The sequence below is a fragment of the Dendropsophus ebraccatus genome, chromosome 1 (assembly GCF_027789765.1).
Source record: "Dendropsophus ebraccatus isolate aDenEbr1 chromosome 1, aDenEbr1.pat, whole genome shotgun sequence".
NCBI classification, from domain to species: Eukaryota; Metazoa; Chordata; class Amphibia; order Anura; family Hylidae; genus Dendropsophus; species Dendropsophus ebraccatus.
The window spans coordinates 70236871-70253475 of record NC_091454.1 but is presented as its reverse complement, the minus strand read 5'-3'; the positions used below and the strand labels follow the sequence as shown (position 1 = coordinate 70253475).

Here is a 16605-nt window from a genome sequence, read left to right as displayed (position 1 = left end):
CAAACTCTGTGAGAGTACCTCAGGGTACACTTACAGATTTAGGGTACGTGCACACTGCGGAATGGCGAAGGATAACCCTTTGTGCATTCCGCAGCTGGCACCCGCCGGCGGACTGATGTGGGCGCGCGTCTCCACCCGTGTCATAGACTCCATTCTATGCATGGGCGGATTCCGTTGTCCGTCCAAAGAATGAACACGTTCATTCTTTGGACAGAGGGCGGAATCCGCCCGTGCATAGAATGGAGTCTATGACACTGATGGAGACGCGCGCCCGCATCAGTCCGCCGGTGGGTGCCAGCTGCGGAATGCACAAAGGGTTATCCTCCGCCATTCCGCAGTGTGCACGTACCATTACAGTGTATGAAGGAAGGGACACCCAAATCCAGCCCCCAGATCGCACCAGGACAATATTTTCCAGGTGACGTCCCCCACACTGGAAAACAGGAGACCCCAGAAGAAGTGCAGAGTGTGGCGTAACAGGGGGATCAGGAGGGACACCATTTTCCAGTGTGACACCTGTCCTGATCACCCCGGCTCTGCATACTGGATCGCTTCAAGGCGTACCACACGTCATTGGGGTTCTACATTATCTAAATTCTGTCCCTTATTCCTATTTCAGGGGTCACGTTGATCTGGGGATTGTTCTGATCGCTATTATGGAGTCAGGAAGGAATTTTTCCTCTGTGATAAAGCTACTGTCGTCTGCCTCACGAGGGTTTTTTGCCTTCCTCTGGATCAACACAGGTTGAATTTGATGGACACCTGTCATTTTCAACCTTATAAACTAATAATTGGCCTAATACCCCTAAATAAATTAGAATGGTCCCTTTTCCCCAGCTAAATAGATATGGCCGCCATTCCCATTAGAGGATACCATGATGCAATTACAAAACCTCTGTGCTGCCAGGGCAGTAGAAACCCTCCACAAGTGACCCCATTCTGGAAACTACACCCCATAAGGAATCTAACGAGGGGAGCAGTGGGGATATGGCCCCCTGGTGACGGCCACATTTGGGCCTTGAAAATGAAAATATTGTATTTTTTAATTTCACGGCACATGTTCCACATATGTGCCCGTCACCAGTGGGGTCCATATGCTCACTGCACCCCTTGTTAGATTCCTTATGCGGTGTAGTTTCCAGAATGGGGTCACTTGTCGGGGGTTTCTACTGCCCTGGCAGCACAGGAGCTTTTTAATTGCGACATGGTCTCCATCCTCCATTCCAGCCTCTAAATGGCGCTCTGTCCCTTTGGTGGCTTGCCCTGTGCCCATATGGCACATTATGTCCACATGTGGGGTATTTTCGTACTCAGGGGAAATTACCCTACACGTTTTGTGTTCACTTTTTTTTTTAAGCCCTTGTGGAAAAGGAAAAAATCAAGGCTAGACAAACTGCAGAAACGGGGCAATCAATATTGGGGTGAATTTCTCTAGTAATAAGTTTATAAATATGAAAAATATTGGATTACAATAAAATCTCTGCACAGAAAATTAAAATTTTCAAATTTCTTACACACTTAGCTTTCATTTCTATGACTCCCCTAAAGGGTTAAAACACTTTCTGGATGTGCTTTTGCAGAGTTTGGGGGGTGCAATTTCTGAAATGGGGTGCTTTGTGCGGCTTTCTAACATACAGGCCCCTCAAATACACTTTAAACCTGAACAGGTCCCTAAAAATATCTGATTTTGAAATTTTACTGAAAATTTGGAAATTTGCTGCTTATGTTTTAAGCTTTCTATTGTCTAAAAAAAATGAAAGATTGTTTAATAAATGCCGCCAACATAAAGTAGACATGTTGCTAATGCTATTTAATATATAATTTATGTGGTATAACCACTTTCTGTATAAGCAAAAAAGTTTCAAAGTTGGAAAAATGCATTTTTTCAAAATTTTTCACGTTATTTGGGGTTTTTTCATAAATATTCGTTATAAATATCGACTCCAATTTACCAGAAATGTGAAGTACAATATGTCACGAGAAAACAATCTCAGAATCAGCCGGATAGGTAAAAGCATGCCGAAGTTATTAATGACTAAAGTGACACATGTCATATTCATAAAATTTGTCTCTGTCATTAAGGCCATTTCAGGCCCGGTCCTTAAGGGGTTAAAGGGGTTATCCAGCGCTACAAAAACATGGCCACTTTTCCCCCTATTGTTGTCTCCAGTTCAGGTGCAGTTTGCACTTAAGCTCCATTTACTTCAATGGAGCTGAGTTTCCAAACCCCACCCAAACTGGAGACAACAGTAGGGGGAAAGTGGCCATGTTTTTGTAGCACTGGATAACCCCTTTAATGTCATTATTTGTCATTTAATTTTTCTATCTTCTCCTATTCAAAAAAAGAACAAGTGGATAAATACTTTTTAAAGGCACTGTAGGACCTTGACCTGTCGAGTGCTTATGTCAAGTGCATAAACATTTAAATCTGTCACTTTTGTATTTTCTTCCCTCAGACTGGCTATCAATAGACATGCCATTAAAATCCTCACAGGGAGGACCAACAGGCTGTGCTGTAGTAGTAAGTCCGACTGATATTCATACTTAAAGGACAAGTGCCATGAAAAACTTTTTCCCAGTAATTGAAGCAGATTACAAAGTTATATAACTCTGTAATATGCTTCAATCACCTATCTGCCTCCCTTCCCTGTCTTTTCCCCCCTCCACCCCCCAGCAGGAAGTGTCCTGACTCACACAGACCTGATTACTGTCGTCACCGTCACCAAGCTCTTCTCTCAGCTCCTTCTCCTGTTACACCAGCCTCCCCCTCCCCTGCCTTGTCAGGTGACAGGCTTGCTCAGCTCCCATTGGCTGAACAACTGCAAGCCATCACTTGTCACATCTCACTTGCTTATCTTCCCTCAGACTGACTCCGCCACATAGGCAGCTCCCCCCTCCCCTCATCCCCTCTCTCCTGCTGCCGTGGACTCAGTGAAGGAGTCATGTCACTAGAGAAGATAAGCTGAGCAAGCAGAGTCACCTGACAAGGAGGGGAGGGGAGGCTGGTGTAACAGGACCTAGAGCAGCCCTCCTGCTGATGACTCATCCTCACAAGAAGGAGCTGCCTGGTGACGGTGACGACAGTCATTAGGTCTGTGTAAGTCAGGACACTTCCTGGTGGGGGGTGGAGGGGGGAAAGACAGGGAAGGGAGGCAGATAGGTGATTGAAGTATATTACAGAGTTATATAACTTTGTAATCTGCTTCAATTACTGGGAAAAAGTTTTTCATGGCACTTGTCCTTTAAATTGAGACTGTCACCCCCTTACTCTTTGTGCGGTTCTCTGCACCATCCACAAGCTTAGATGCTGCTCATTTAATATATACCTGAATAAAACTTGTCTATGTCTTCTTTCTGCTCTAAAATGGTCTAATTTCACCGGTAAACAGTGTCATCTAGATGACAACCCAAAAGAAAGTCCTGCCTAAACAACATACAGTGCAACAAAACCATATAGAAAACCAAAAAAAATTGCACAATGATTTAGAAGTATAACAAAGTCCTTTATTTACATGTACAAAAAATTGATAAAAACTAGGGAATTTCATGGGAAAAGACACAGATAACACAAGGCCAGAGGGGGAGAAAGTTGCAGTTGGTATACATAATATTGCAGCACTTATAGTTTCTAATTTTATATTAATTTACCACACTGAGATCTTTCCCCCTCTGGCCTTGTGTTATCTGTGTCTTTTCCCATGAAATTCCCTAGTTTTTATCAATTTTTTGTACATGTAAATAAAGGACTTTGTTATACTTCTAAATAATTGTGCAATTTTTTTTGGTCATCTAGATGAGACTTCACGGCAGTTGGGCCCTCTACCCACCCAGGAGATGGAGCCCAACTGCTGTGAAGCCTCACCTAGACGACACTGTCCACTGATGAAATAAAGTGATTTTAGAGCAGAAAGAAGACAAAATCGAGTGTTATACAGATATATATCCAATGTGGAGCATATAAGCTTGTGGATGGTGCTCAGAACCGCACATAGAGTAAGGGGGGGAAGGAGACTGACAGTATCACATTAACTTGTTTTTCTTAACTGGAATGAAAAGGCCTTTATTTAAACAATTTGGTATTGTTATTGGTATTAGTCCTATCAGGTATAAAGAAAACTTATTTAAAGGAGAAGTCTGGGCAAAGCTATTTTTTTAACAAGTGCTGGGGAGGGGGAGGATAAAAAAACAACATGCTCTTACCTGCTCCAGCGATGGTGGCCATGTACCGCCACTCTGGTCCCCGGCTGCTTTCTGGTCTGAGCCAGAACTCAGGTTGTGATGTGTGCAGTCCACTCAGCCTGTTATCGGCCATAGCAGCAGTACGCGGCCACCAGCGCTTGAGCGGGGAGATAAGACCATGTTATTTCTTTTATCCTCCCCAGCACTTGGTAAAAAATTGCTTTGCCTGGATTTTTTTTTAATATTTAGCTATAATATGTGACTGGTTGCTTTGCTGATTTAAGGGTCTGAGACAGGCGCACAACCGGAAGAAAGAATTAGAAAATGGAAAACATTTCTCAGCATGTCCACTTAGAGCACTAGTTGATGCTAAGCTATGGCCACATAGACTGACACATGTTTCAGACAAAAAACATGTCTGTGGTGCCTTATCTTTGTTCGATCTGGTGGAAATCTTACAGATGGAACAACCACTTCCCTGGCTCTATTTTCTCCTGACTGAGGAGGGCTGGGGCTCAGTTCAGTGCAAATCTCCAAGCAGATTGATCTGTAAAAGGGCCCTCAGCTTAAAGCACTGTCTCGGAACTCTGTGGAGGCCAAATATTTCTTCCTGACCTGTGAGGCTGACACAACTAACCACTGAAACAACTAGCCATTTTAGAGGTAGGAAATGCCAATACCGAATGAATGGCTTGGAATGTTTTACACTAGAGCAGGGGCGTAGCTAGGGGTTCAGCCTAGGGGGGGCGAGTGAGCCTCAGTGGGCCCCCAACCAATTACAGTATGTTACCCATAAGGAACCTCAGCAGATGACAATGCTTTCCGAACAATATAGGGTATTTTCTACAACATTATTCATAGTGAACAGAAACTGGGAACAGTGGAAAAGACTTTCTACATCTCACATATGTAACCATGTAAAAAATAAAGGGGTTATCCAGCATTGCTAAAACATAGCTGCCTTTTTTCCAGAAACAGCGCCACTCTCCTCCAAAGCTTCGATGTGGTAGTGCAGCTCAGTTCCACTAAAAGAGATTACAACAAGTTGTAATACCACAAACAACATAGAGGAAGCTGTGGTGCGGTTTCTGTTTTCTATCTAGCCATCCATCCATTCTTCTATCTCTTTTTTTCATATCTATCTGTCTAATATCTATTGGGCAGCATGAGGACTACACCATAGCTGATGGTCAATGACCAAATTAGCAACATCCGCAGAGTATACCCACAGTATTAATAGAGTAAATGTATAGTACAAATGCTGGGTAATAATAAATAGTCCCATGCAGTTCAAGGCAACTATTTTAAATAACCTGTATACAAAAAAGCCAGACTGCAACATAACTAAAAGAAATAATTACTATAAATCCATAGAAACAATACGTGAAAAATGTAGGAGAAATCAGCCCAGATAATCATGGTGTACAGGGTATATGAGAGCAGCCAATTTATGCCTCCATGTAGTATTTAGACCCAATTTTAGCCCTCATATAGTTTGCAGGGTTCCTCTATGCTCTCATATTGTAAAAAGCCCACCATCTATATCCTAACATAGTAGATTATCCCCCCTTGTTCATCCATATAAAAGATAGACCCTCCCTGTGCTTCCCCATATAGTATGCTCTCCTCTCCTTGTCAATCACCCTGCTGCATTCAACTGTATCTTCTCCTCGCATACAAGCGCATACAGCTAAATAGTCAGACAAAACATTCGGTAGCCGTGTGGGCCTCCCTGGAGCACTAAATGATGGCCAGGGGCCACCTACAGCCAATAAACATTTGTTAAGTCTGTCTGCAAAAGCAATAGCTTTTGCGGTCAGCATTAACTGGCGAAATCTTCAGTGGGCCCCCTGCCTGTGTGGGCCCGGGAGCATCCGCCCCCTCTGCCCCCACCAAATTACGCTACTGCACTAGAGCTGTTCCTTGCGTAACTGGGGGAAAAAGGAGGACTGCTTTGTCCAAAGATGCACAGATTTGTTCCAAAGAAAAAGTATCACTTGCTGGAGGGGAGCATAATAGATACCATGTAATGCCAAAATCACCTTTCTCCACCCACATGCAGCAGTGGTTAAAACAAGAAAGATTCCTGCAAAAAAAAAAAAAAAAAGCAGGGGGAACCTAGCCATTGTGTTGTTGAAACTCATGCAACAAAACTTCACCTGTTGAGCTGAAATGAGTACAGAATCACATATAACTTGAACACAGTGTCCACTATTATCTCGAGGAAGCAAGCAGGAACACTATGAAAGTGGGAAAATGGGAAGCCTAAAGATAAGCAAAGGCAACTAACATAAAATGAAGAGAACTGATAAATTAGTCTATGTCTGAGTGTCCTTCAAGAAAGAACATTTAGGAGCTTGAAACTAAGGGGCATATGTACCATTCTGCCATTATTTTGGCAGCCATTGCACATTGAGCAGTTTATGCCAGCTGCACCTTTTTGTATGTTAGCTAATTTTTTCAGCCAGGTTTATTATGTGTGCTTTTTTAGTTTTGCGCTAAAATATTTGCGCAGCAGTACTCCAGTCAGATCCTGGCGTAGTTTGATAGCCATGCGCAATATTCATCAAGACCCGTGCTATTAATGATAATGTTTGCGAAAGGACCAGAGATTTTTGCACAGCACGGAAAAAGTGTTCAAACACTTAAGCAATAAGCACTTAAGCAATTATTGAGCAAATGATACATCCCCCTTAAGAGTGTAAACAGCTTGGAGAAAAATGATGCATGAAACATGGATTTAGATCATGTCATCAGAAAAAAACTCAATTCTGTGACCTGTCAACATGAACTCTAACATCTCCTTGAGGAAGAACAGTTATTCCCCTTGACCACAGACTAATTGGATGACAGGACCTTCAAGCTAAAAACAAAAAGACTTAGAAATATAGCGTGGGCTTAGAAGCTGTAAATTAGCTTGCTAGAAAGGTTTGAGCTTGATGGAAGGTATTTAAGAATAGGAATAGTGATTGGTGTTTTCAGTTTTCTGAGAGAAGTTGTGAAAGAAGCAAAACTGCAATTAGCACTTCAAAGTCTCTTGACATCTACAGTCATGGCCAAAAGTTTTTAGAATGATTCAATGATACAGTTTTTAAAATGGCAATTTGCATATACTCCAGAATGTTATAAAGAGTAATCAGCTTAACAGCAATTACTTGCAAAGTCAATATTTGCCTAGAAAATGAACTTTATCCCCCAAAACACATTTCAACATCATTGCATCCCTGCCTTAAAAGGACCAGCTAACATAGTTTCAGTGATTGCTCCATTAACACAGGTGTGGGGGTTGATGAGGATAGGGCTGGAGATCAATCTGTCATGATTAAGTAAGAATGACACCACTGGACACTTTAAACGGAGGCTGGTGCTTGCCATCATTGTTTCTCTTCTGTTAACCATGAATATCTCTAAAGAAACACATGCAGTCATCATTGCACTGCACAAAAATGGCCTAACAGGGAAGAGTATCGCAGCTAGAAAGATTGCACCTCAGTCAACAATCTATCACATCATCAAGAACTTCAAGGAGAGAGGTTCCATTGTTGCCAAAAAGGCTCCAGAGCGCCCGAGAAAGACCAGCAAGCACCAGGACCCTCTCTTAAAAGTGTTTCAGCTGCGGGATCGGACTACCAGCAGTGCAGGGCTTGCTCAGGAATGGCAGCAAACAGGTGAGTGCATCTGCCTGCACTGTGAGGGGAGAGATAAGACGTCTGTGTAGCTGACATGCCGGGAGTGAGGAGAAAGATAAACAAGTGACATGACTCACTCACTCACTGAGTCTACTCGGCAGCAGGAGGGAGTATGGGGGAGGTGGTCCTGTAGCTGGTTATGTGCCGGGAGTCAGTCACGAGTCATTATTGAGTTGCAGAATGTCAGATGGCTTACAGTTGCTCAGCCAATGGGAGCCGAGCAAGCTAATTAGGTATGAAGGAGTTTCTTACACTTCCTGGTGGGGGGTTGAGGGGGAAAAGATAGGGAAGGAGGACAGACAGGTGATTGAAGTATATTACAGTGTTATATAACTTTGTAATGTGCTTCAATTACTGGAAAAAAAGTTTTTCATGGGAGTTGTCCTTTAAGCATCCTAAAACCATTCATGTAGGAATCGGCTCTCTCACAGTCTTGCCTAAAAACACAGCCATGAATAAAGAATGGTACCAGTATGTCCTCCAAGAGCAACTTCTCCCAACAGTCCAAGAGCAGTTTGGCGATCAACAATGCCTTTTCCAGCATGATGGAGCACCTTGCCATAAAGCAAAGGTGATAACTAAATGGCTCAGAAAACAAAACAGAGATTTTAGGTCCATGGCCCCGAAACTCCCCAGATCTTAATCCCATTGAGAACTTGTGGTCAATCATCAAGAGACGGGAGGACAAACACAAACCAACAAATTCTGACAAAATGCAAGCATTAATTGTGCAAGAATGGACTGCTATCAGTCAGGATTTGGTTCAGAAGTTGATTGAGAGCATGCCAGGGAGAATTGCATAGATCCTGAAGAAGAAGGGTCAACACTGCAAATACTGACTTGCTGCATTAACTCATTCTAACTGTAAATATATGATTTTGTTACTCATAATATGATTGCAATTATATTTCTGTATGTGATCAAAACATCTGACAAACACACATAAAAACCAGAGGGCAGCAGATCATGTGAAAATATAATATTTGTGTAATTCTCAAAACTTTTGGCCATGACTGTAGATTGGTTCTGGGAAAGAAGACATTTTCGAAGCAATCTCGCCCCAGAAAAGGTAGCTTTGTGAAGGATCTTTTTGCCCCCAAGAGTGGAATATAGCAACAGGGCTAGCTGTCGTTTGGCAAAGTGAACTTTTAAGTTAAAAGGTTCAAGGTCCTCTTGATCAAGCAGCCACAAATGAAGGGACTTCTAGGGATGAGGGCTATAAGGAAAACTATCAGGTTTGTATATCCAAACCTGCCATTATGTACCTGTAGGCCATGTGATGCAGAGCCCACCAAAGCCCACTGCACCATCCAAATCCCGCACTTCCACAGTAACAGCATCAAACTAGGCGATTTATGCAAGGTTTGCATGAGAGGAAGTGGCAGTGGGATGAGTTGGCAACAAGATGAAAAAAAAAGACACTTTGGGGAAAAAGATAGATAATAGCGAAAAAATTAGGAAAAGGCTTCTATTCTGAAAAAAATGAAGCACCATACTCACCTGTTCATTGTCTTTGAAGTGTGTGTAGCATCACCCCCACTTTCAGCATTAAGTTAAGTTACTTGCACGGGTCTGCAGCAGCAGGGCAAAGGGGGAGGTGACTCATGCGGGGAGGAAGCACAGAGCAGAAGACTATCTAGTTTTTTGACACCCTTAGGAGAGTATGGCTAACCTGGGATAAAATGTGACTAAAAATGCCTCCATCACTCCTTGCAAAGGAAAGAAATAAAATAAATGCAGCAGACCTGCAAACAGGTCATGTCTGCCTCCTAGACTAAAAGTGAAGGTGTATAGTCTACATAGGTGGAGCCAAACTTTTTCACACTTAGGGGTACTTTTATCAATGTATGCCCTTTGTGTACACCACGGAAAAGGGGCAGATTTTAGTGTTGTTGTTTTTTTTTTGTCAGGAGCAAAGGGCTGTCAGATCTACAGTATATCCCAAAGCAGCAGTTCCACAGGTTACAGTATATAGAGAGCAACAACCACCGGCACTACTTCAGGGAAGCTTACTGGAGTAGGGGTTGTTTCAACAGTGAGCCTGAACTCACAGTATACACAAATCACTGGTTGGTGCTCACTTTCCCAGAAATATAAAGTGCAATTGTTACAATCAAAAATAGAGATGAGGGAGGGCACTCACCAATTGTTGTGATCTTCTTTATTTCAGTGCTGTATAAAATAATACACAGGACATATTGGGCTGTTTAGCGGGACGCCAAGCACCTAGATGAAACAAGGTAACAGCTGGTTCGCGCGCTTGCACGCTTCTTTAGACCAGACAAGTTACAGTATATGGGTATGTTCACATAACGTCTTTCTTTGGAAGTCTTGTGGCCGTTTTTGTTGTCATTTTGGCATCAAAAGTGCCCATTTTATGCAAATGATGCCATTATATTCGGAAAATGGGCGTCAAACTGACAGCCATTCAGAAAAATGGCAGCAAAATGGCCAAATAAAGACACTTTGTCAACATAGCCTAAGAGGGAGTTACAAAGGCTCTACAACAAAAAAAGCTGAGCTTTTTTAAATGAAGATTTAGAAAACCAAATGAACAATAAAAAGATCAGTGCAAAGCTCCATTAATTCCATGAACCAATAGCATATAAGACAATGACTTATCCAACCACCCTGCAATTTTGTGTCTATGTAGATAAAAATTTAAACCCTAAGAGGACACCTTAAAGGCCATTTAATGCAAATTAAAATTTGATAGAGGCAGAAGAGTTTATGAGATTATGAAATGATTTGTTCAGCTTTGTGCTAGATGCAATGTTGTTATGGAGACCCTATGTAGATTCAAATTACAAAAGCATATAATTTTCACACATATATAAATAAAACTGATTCTATTTAAACCAGTTAAGAGGCCGATAGAGTTGTATTTGGTAAGTGAAATACTGAAATGTACACAAGGTTTCCATGACAACACTACACTTGACAAAAAGCAGAAGACGATATGTTGCTGTCAGGTTCTCTCTTCAAGTCTTAAGCCCATAACATTTATCAATCATATCTTGGCACAGAATATATTAAACCTCATTTTATATTTTATGTTTTAAAGGGGTATTTCAGGGAAAATCTATAAATTAGCAATGGAAAGGGTTAACCAAGGTTAACCCTTTCCTAATATACTTATCTGTCCATTTTTGGCCCCCCAAGGAGATCTCCGGTCCGGTCAGGTGATGGTCCGGGCTGCAACTCGCGGATCCTCTTCTTCCGGTTCGGTGACATCACCATACCGGGCCGGCGTCGGCTCTCCTATTAGCAGCAGAGCACTAAACCCTGACTGGCTTGGTAGCGTGTAGCCAATCAGGGTTCAGTGCTCTGTGTCCCCCCACCTGCTGTACCAAGTTAGCTGGGTGCTGATGTCCCCGACCCCCTCCTTCAAGTATAATCACCTCGATCTCTCCCCCGGCCCCCCTCCTTCATGTATAATCACCCCGATCTCTCCCCCGGCCCCCCGAACCGGAACCGGAAGAAGAGGATCCGCGAGTTGCAGCCCGGACCATCACGTGACCGGACCGGAGATCTCCTTGGGGGGCCAAAAACGGACAAGTAAGTATATTAGGAAAGGGTTAACCTTGGTTAACACTTTCCATTGCTAATTTATAGATTTTCCCTGGAATACCTCTTAAATGTTTTACTTTCCTGTAAATTACTTCTATTTAAAACTCAAGTACCAGTACTTTTCAGCTGCTGTATTTCCTGCAGGAAGTGGTGTATTCTTTCCAGTCTGAAACAGTGCTCCCTGCTACCACCTCTGTCCCTGACAGGAACTGTCCAAAGCAGAAACAAATACCCATAGAAAAATCTTTCGTGCTTTGGACAATTCCTGTCACAGACAGAGGTGGCAGCAGAGAGCACTATGTCAGACTGAAAAGAATAGACCACTTCCTGCAGGACATACAGCAGCTGTAAGACTTGATATTTTTAAATAGAAGTAAATTTCAAACCCCTTTAGAGTTCCCCTGTAATCACAGTACATTTCCATGAAGCATAAGGCCTTCCACACTAGAGTAAATTATTTGCAAACTGAAAAAATGTGGATCTGTATTTTCTTATGTCTTACGTACATTTCAGTCAGTATTGTGGTCCTCATATTGCAACCAAAACCAGGAGTGGATTGAAAACACAGAAAGGCTCTGTTCACACAATGTTGAAATTGAGTGGATGGCAGCCATTTAATGGCAAATATTTGCTATTATTTTAAAACAACGGTTGTTATATTGAAATAATGGCCGTTATTTACTGTTATATGGCGGCCATCCACTCAATTTCAACATTGTGCGAACAGATCCTTTCTGTGTTTTTAATCCACTCCTGGTTTTGGTTGCAATATGAGGACCACAATACTGACTGAAATATAGGTAGTGTGAACATAGCCTTAATGTGTAATGCATCTGGATATGCGGATCCGTAAAGAAAAAAAAAAGGAAAACGTTTTTAAATGAAGATAGAGGGGGAAGATTTATCAAACATGGTGTAAAGTGAAACTGGCTTAGTTGGCCCTAGCAACTAATCAGATTCCCACACAGTATTTTGCAACCAAAACCAGGAGTGGATTGAAAACAGAAAGGCTATGCTCACATACTGCTGAAATTAAAGGACAACTCCGGCGGCAAATTTTTTTGGCCTATTTAACACACATTACAAAGTTATATAACTTTGTAATGTGGTTAAATACCCGGTCTGGCCCCCTTCCCCCACTTTCCGACCCCTGACCCCCCACCCCGGAAGTTAAAGAATGTATACATTACCTATTACGGTCGTCACGGTCCTCTTCTCGTGTCGGGTGACGTCAGAGCTGGGGGGCGGTCCGGTTCTTCTTCCTCTTCGGCGTCTTCATTGAGAGTGAATGGGAGAGAAAAGGCTGCCAGTGCGCTTGCGCACCGGCAGCCTTTTCATTGGCTGGAGCGCATCACATGGCTTACAGCTTGCTCAGCCCTGATTGGCTGAGCTTGCTGGAAGCCATGTGATGCGCTCCAGCCAATGAAAAGGCTGCCGGTGCGCAAGCGCACAGGCAGCCTTTTCTCTCTCATGGACCCGGAAGCAAGAGACATCGCTGGACGGCGGACGCAGGTGACGGTGAGGCGGACGGCGGGCGAATGGAGTGGCGATCGTCACCGGAGGGATGGTGAGTATGGTGTCTGTGTGTGTGTTTTTTTTTTGGGGGGGGGGGGTCCCGCCGGAGTTGTCCTTTAAGTGGATGGCCGCCATTTAATGGCAAATAATTGACATTATTATTCACATTATTTTAAAACAACAGCCCTTGCTTTGAAATTAATGGACGTTAATGCCATTAAGTGGCAGCCAACAACTCAATTTCAAAAGAGTGTGAACATAGCCTTTCTGTGTTTCCAATCCACTCTAGCTTTGGTTGCAAAATACTGACCAAAAATACTGTGTGGGAACATAGGTCCATTAAAAATGCGTACAACATACAGATTCTGGCTAATAAAGGGAACCAATTAGCCCAATTGGGCTAACTTCGTTCCCTGGAACACTGTATAAAGCACCTGTGCAGCTCGTGGCAGCAGCTTTATACTGGAGAAGATATGTGCCGCGAGCTGCACAGCAACTTTTTACAGTACCCCAATTGGGCTGATTGGTTCCCTTTAACTTCTATGAACAAGTTTGTTCCACAAATATCTGATCTGTAAATATATGAACCGTGAAAAAGAAGGCTCCGTGCAACGTCCCATAGAAAGTAATTGATTCTATACTGTAATTACGGACCACGGACAGTGTACGGATACAAGTATATGGTAGTGAGAAGGAGGCCTTACTGTCAGACTTTATATTAAATCTTTCTACTACAGCGAGGAGAGAAAAGGAGTTAGTTTCGGCACCCAGACCCCAACAGATCAAAAATGTTGACTTCTCTATGACTTTTTTTTTTTTTAAACAACATTACTACTTTAAACAGATAGAAATGAATATTCTTATACTAGATACTAAATATAGACATTATCAACTTTTGCACAACTCTTTTGGCTTAGTTTTGTTTGCAATAGAAATGAAATAACAAGAATTAGTCAAAAACTTAGACACATAAATGACTACTGCAAAAGGGCAACAACAGACAAGACATACATCAAGAGCCAAAATAAAGAACATAATAACAAAAGCAGGGTGCTAAAAGACTTACAGCGCATGATTAGAACTCACACAGGAACTGGTCTATTGCAGAACAGCAGGAGAAACTTGGAGACAAAGGAACAGCCACTTTTTATGTAGAGGGAAAGAGCGAAGAGAGAAGACAGGTGAAAACAAAAGGGTTGGGAGGAAGAAGAAAGACAGACATTATTAGAAAGGGAATCAATAAAAGGGGATATCAGTAACACAATATGAATTATAAAAGATGTTATGTGTTACATCTACAATTGCAGTCAAAATGATTCAACCTCCCCATTGCAAATTTGGTTTATTTCTAAAAAGTACCAACATCCAGGTGTATGCAAAAGCAAAAATATAACAATGTCAAAAAGAAAAAAACAATATTATAAAGAAAGTATTTTTGTCTAATTCGAAACTAAATGTCAAAGCGTCAAAAGAGAGGAATTTTTTGATGAATTTGGAGAGTTATTATATCAGTTGTTATCCTATTTACATTGTTCTTGTTTGTGTTTGTCTTTTTTTTTTGCAAACAGCTGAACGCATTTTAATGTTGCATCTAAACCTGATTTTTAATGTGGATTAAATAATTTTGATTGCAACTGCATATCTGTAAACTCCACTATGCCTTAATCGCCCCAACAACAACATAGAGTTGGCAGATAGATACAACTAGTATAAAAAAGTTAACCAATCCAAGAACGGGCCCCATACACAATAGATGGTTGGCTGTTCAGACCAAAACTGTCATGTTTAGTCTACATTTCAAGTAACCTCTAGTACTGTGGCATGCCAGTCCAACCCTAAACGTAATTCTTCCGAAGGTCTGGTAGCTTTGGTTAAAGAGTTTGTCCAGGAAAAAACATTCTACAAGGCTGTGGTGTAAAAATACCAAACAAATTTTAGTCGCACATCTTAGGCCCCTACAGCAACAATGCTCTTGCTGGTCATCACTTCTTCTGGCTTCTTTTCGGGTGCACATGCAACAGGAACTGCCCCACTCAGCCAATAAATGACTGCAGCAGTGTCCTGCCTCAATCAGTAATTTGTCAGAATGCTGCAATTCCTGAGGAACCAAGAAGAAACAGTGACCTGCAGAGGATCAAAAGCATCAAGGGGACAGGAATAGAGTATAGCTTGTTTGTTATTTTTACACCACCCTCAGCATTGTTGCATTGTTGAATTCTTTTTCCCCTTGACAACTTCTTACCTACATCCTCCCATAATACCAATTTCCTCTGAATCTTATGTAACTAACAGCACACATTATCATACAATTCTTTCTCCCTATAATTTTTCTAAAGGTGTTAATACTAATAATAAGAAATTCATTTAATGTCTGGGTGATGTAGTTTCTGATGCAAGAAAGAAAGAAAGCAGTGACTGTATCTGATATGTCACACAATGTTACTATCCCCTTGCCATTTCAACCTTTCTCAGTCAAAAAGATATCTTTAGAAACTGTTCAACATAGGTGTGTGTGCTTAGTTTTTGTGTGTAGGCCATCTGCCCTACTCTATCCAAGCAGTTTTAATCGCTACAAATAGATGTACAGTTCTGTCTGTGCCAACCAGATGGCATTGCTTTTTTAAATCCTTTCTTTCAAAACCAATTGAGACAGTGTCATATGTAGGTTAAGTAAAGGTTGTGTCCACTAAAACACACTGAACAGCATCAATCGCATTGTAAATAACATTTCTGAATACATCAGATTTAGGAAATATACTTGTAAAAAATTTTATGCAATTAAATTTTTTTGATGTTGCTTATATAGCACCAACATATTCTGCAGCACTGTAGAGACTTTTTTCTATCAGTTCCTGACCCCAACAGTTCTCACAACATAATTGCCCTTTCTTAAAAGTGTCCCTCTTGTTAAAATTTTCTAAATCTAAATCAACAAAAGATGTCATATAATGCATGTTTGCAATTTACATGAATTATTATTATTTTATTATATTATTAGTGGTTATAAAGCTTTAAAACAAAGCTATACTAACTTGTATCCAGGTCTAGTCTCCTGAAGGCAGCTTTATAGTTTTGACTAACTGCAGGAAGTCCTGGACAGTACAGAGTGTCACAGATCAATGTGTCTGTCAATCAGATCACTGATGTGAGTTTGCACATACAGTAACTGGGACTTCCTAGTTTTGGTCTCTTTTTTTTTCTACCAGCACAAGACTAAAAAGCTGCCTTCAGGAGACCTGTATTTCTGGTAAGTATAGCTTTATTTTACAGCATGTTAACAAAAAAATAAATAAATAATGGATGTAAATTGCAAACTTGTTTTATTTCACATCTACTGTTGATTTTGAACATTATAACGACAGTGACACTTTAAAAATGTAATGTAGATTACTGATCAGTGCCAGATACTGAAACGTTCTTATTTTTATATTTTTTTGTATATTATGGAGACTGCCTTATTGCCTGAGCTATTTTAACAACATTTAGAGATATTGTTTCTAGAAAGCACCTGGATCATAGGCAATAATAGACAGTATCTGTCCCATTCAGATGAATGATAACAGTGCTTAGTGACCTTTTATAGAGGTCATTCTACAGGGAAGAGAATGTTTATTAGTGAGCTATTGTGTTCTATTGTGTTATCCATATACTG

The 16605-nt window shown here is 41.3% G+C and overlaps 1 protein-coding gene across 3 annotated transcripts in view; it reads right to left on the bottom strand.

Annotated features, from left to right (window-relative positions):
- HTR4 (5-hydroxytryptamine receptor 4) overlaps positions 1 to 16605 on the bottom strand; it is a 341914-nt gene that overhangs the window by 25406 nt on the left and 299903 nt on the right. The window contains exon 7 of one of the 3 annotated variants that reach the window (XM_069972462.1): positions 14020 to 14096. The exons of the other annotated variants lie outside the window; for them this stretch is intronic. Within the exon in view, the coding sequence (XP_069828563.1) occupies positions 14036 to 14096 (61 nt within the window). The 3' untranslated portion in view covers positions 14020 to 14035. The remainder of the gene's footprint in view (positions 1 to 14019; positions 14097 to 16605) is intronic. 3 annotated transcript variants of the gene reach the window in all.